General features: G+C 43.0%; 1 protein-coding gene across 2 annotated transcripts in view; it reads left to right on the forward strand.

Annotated features, from left to right (window-relative positions):
- Nucleotides 1-2,749, forward strand: part of LOC103746716 (inositol 1,4,5-trisphosphate receptor type 2) — a 214,359-nt gene that overhangs the window by 118,744 nt on the left and 92,866 nt on the right. For both annotated transcript variants that reach the window (XM_008849006.3, XM_029554025.1), the window contains exon 11: nucleotides 2,109-2,301. In XM_008849006.3, coding sequence (XP_008847228.2) covers nucleotides 2,109-2,301 — 193 coding nt within the window. The remainder of the gene's footprint in view (nucleotides 1-2,108; nucleotides 2,302-2,749) is intronic.

The following is a 2,749-nucleotide window of genomic DNA, read 5'->3' on the forward strand; positions in this document are numbered from 1 at the left end:
ATTTTTAGATTTTTCATGTGGTTGCGTGCCATACAAAATATGTTTAAATAGTTTGTGCACGTGATGTTTTAATTCATTTTTAAGTTAGCACATAAAGTATTTGGGTTTCATTATGATGTTTTCAATTTTTAATTATTTTTTAAAATTTCTATTTACTGTTAATGGTGTGGGGGGGGGGTTGCCATGGCATCTGTGTGGAGGTCAGAGGACATCTGTGTGGGTTCCAGGTATGGAACTCAGGTCTGCAGGCCTTTACTGCTGAGCCACCTCACCAGCCCTTATGGCGTTTTCATGCACATGTCATTATATTTTGTTCCAAGTATGATTGGTTTTTTAACTTATGAGAAGAATTTTTTTTACCACGATTGAAGTTCATCTTGTTTACTTTAGGAGAATATTCCAGAAAGTAGCTTGAAGGCCTAGAATAGCATTTAAGATACCTTCAGTTACAAGTTTAGCACAATACCAGACTGACGATTATTTAAATAATAAAAGTATTCTGAGTCTATGAGTTCGCTGGAGGACCCAGTATTTCTGTCACTGATTCGATGTGAGGCTTCCCCACCTTCCCGCCAGGTTTCTTATCATGCTAGTGATTTCTCACTTCATTATTGCAAAAAGGTTGTCAGGGCTACAGTGCACCTCATCCCACACCACCATTTATAATAGGCTGGAAGAACCAGGTATGGGAAAGAAAGTTTGATCGTTATTTAGGGGTGCTGGCATTGTTTTGCTTGTCATGAGGCTCTGTCTTTAATAGGTTCTGTTCTCCCTGGAAATCATCTCCAACATATGCCCACCTAGGACAGTCAGTCACAAAGGGAAATAAAATTAATTGGGTTAGACTGATTCTTACTAGTTTCTAATGACTTGAAATGAACCTTGAGGTTGAGGCTATGCAATCTTTGTTCATAGGGAAGATGAATGAAAATATTCACCCTTCTGGGCAGGGGGAAGGTCTAAAGTTAAATGGTCACAAATATCAAATAAAGAGGTTCAAAATAATGAATATTTGCATATGGGTATATACTTAAATGGCTGTTGTACCTACAAAAATCTGTTTTGCTATGAGTCAGAACATTTTAATGATAGAAAACACCTCTCTGTGTATCTAGAACTCAGTATACACAATGCTGACTACATTGCTTATTCCCCAGCACACCTCTCTTAGGAAGAACAGGCTGGGGACAGGACATGAATGTCTTAAGTTCAAGGCCACCCAGTCAGTCACATGCTGATTCCAGTTGGCTCAGGCCTCTGAATAGCTTCATGAAAATAAAAAAGGCTTATAGAAGTTTAACAGTAACCCGGAAAGAATGGAAGACTTGAACTTATTTATAACAAAATATGGTGTTTAGCATCAATTAAGTTGTCTTATTTAAAGAGAAAAATGCCAGTCAATGAAGTTGATCACCACTATCTTAGGTATTTTAGCCGGCTTGCTTTTTCAGAGCTGGATTAATCAACTGTCATTTGTGAACTCCTTTTCTTACTTTGCTGCTGTGATAAAACACTGACCAGAAGCAACTTGGGAGGGCAAGGGCTTATCTGGCTGACACTTCAGGTCACAGACCATACCTGAAGGAAGCTAAGGCAGGAAAGCAGAAGCCATGGAGGAACCTAGGGATGGGACCACCCACAGTGGGCTGGACCCTCCTGTATCAGCTAACCAAGGCAATCCCCGCCCACAGGCCAATCTGATCTAGGTAATTCCTCCATAGAGGCATTCCTCTAAAGCGACTCTAGGCTGTCAAGTTGACAAAGCCAAGTAACCAGGACACTTGCTAAAAACCAAAACTAGAGAGGGAAAGTATCCAGTTGTAAACCCACTGGTGGACCCACCAGGCTGTATTGGGCTTACTCAGGCAGCCCTAGTTAAACTCTGTGGGACACAAAATAAAACAGAGTAATGAATATGGGAGATTTGTCAGGAAGAACAGGGGCTACCAGGGTGGGAAGGAAAAGACAGGGTGCCGGCAGAACAGGAATACATTATACACGTGTCTGAAATTGTCTAAAAGCAAAATTTAGTCTTTAGAAAAGGAAGATACAAAACGCAGACTGAGGTGAGCAGAGGGCTAAAAGCGAGTGTGAATTGATGTTTCCAGATTGTCCGGCACGACAGAACTATGGAGCAAATCGTTTTTCCTGTCCCCAATATCTGTGAGTTCCTCACTCGGGAGTCTAAGTGCCGCGTGTTCAACACAACAGAGCGTGATGAGCAAGGAAGCAAAGTGAACGACTTTTTCCAGCAAACCGAAGACCTCTACAGCGAGATGAAGTGGCAGAAGAAAATCAGGAGTGAGTAGCCGAGAGGTGACGTGTGCACAATGCCCCCCGCTGACGGGCCGTGTGCACAGTGGTCCTGCTGAATGCATGACTGCAAGTGATTGACAGAAGGATTTTAATTTCTTACCAGTTTAGCGTTCCCCAAATCATTTGTAGGCTGAAGATGATACGCTCCAACTGTGGCTGGAGATAGCGCCTGAGCTCAGTGGAAAAAGGAATCCCTGATTAATTAGATCACCTGCTGGTGATGAGGATCCTGGTTTTTAACGTGTGCTGTGAATCACAGGACAGGTGCAGAGTGACGTCCTGCTCCGACCTCCTGGCTTGCCAGTTGCGCAGCACCACCTTGTCCTGTGGTTGAAGAGATTCTTTCTTCCCCTTTCCCCCCCTTTTCTTTCCTTTCCTTTCCGTTCCCCTTCCAGCCCCTTCCTCTCCCCGTTCCTTTCATACTTCTCCCTCC

This window comes from Nannospalax galili, unplaced genomic scaffold (assembly GCF_000622305.1).
Source record: "Nannospalax galili isolate Female #2095 unplaced genomic scaffold, S.galili_v1.0 scaffold103, whole genome shotgun sequence".
In the NCBI taxonomy this organism is placed as follows: Eukaryota; Metazoa; Chordata; class Mammalia; order Rodentia; family Spalacidae; genus Nannospalax; species Nannospalax galili.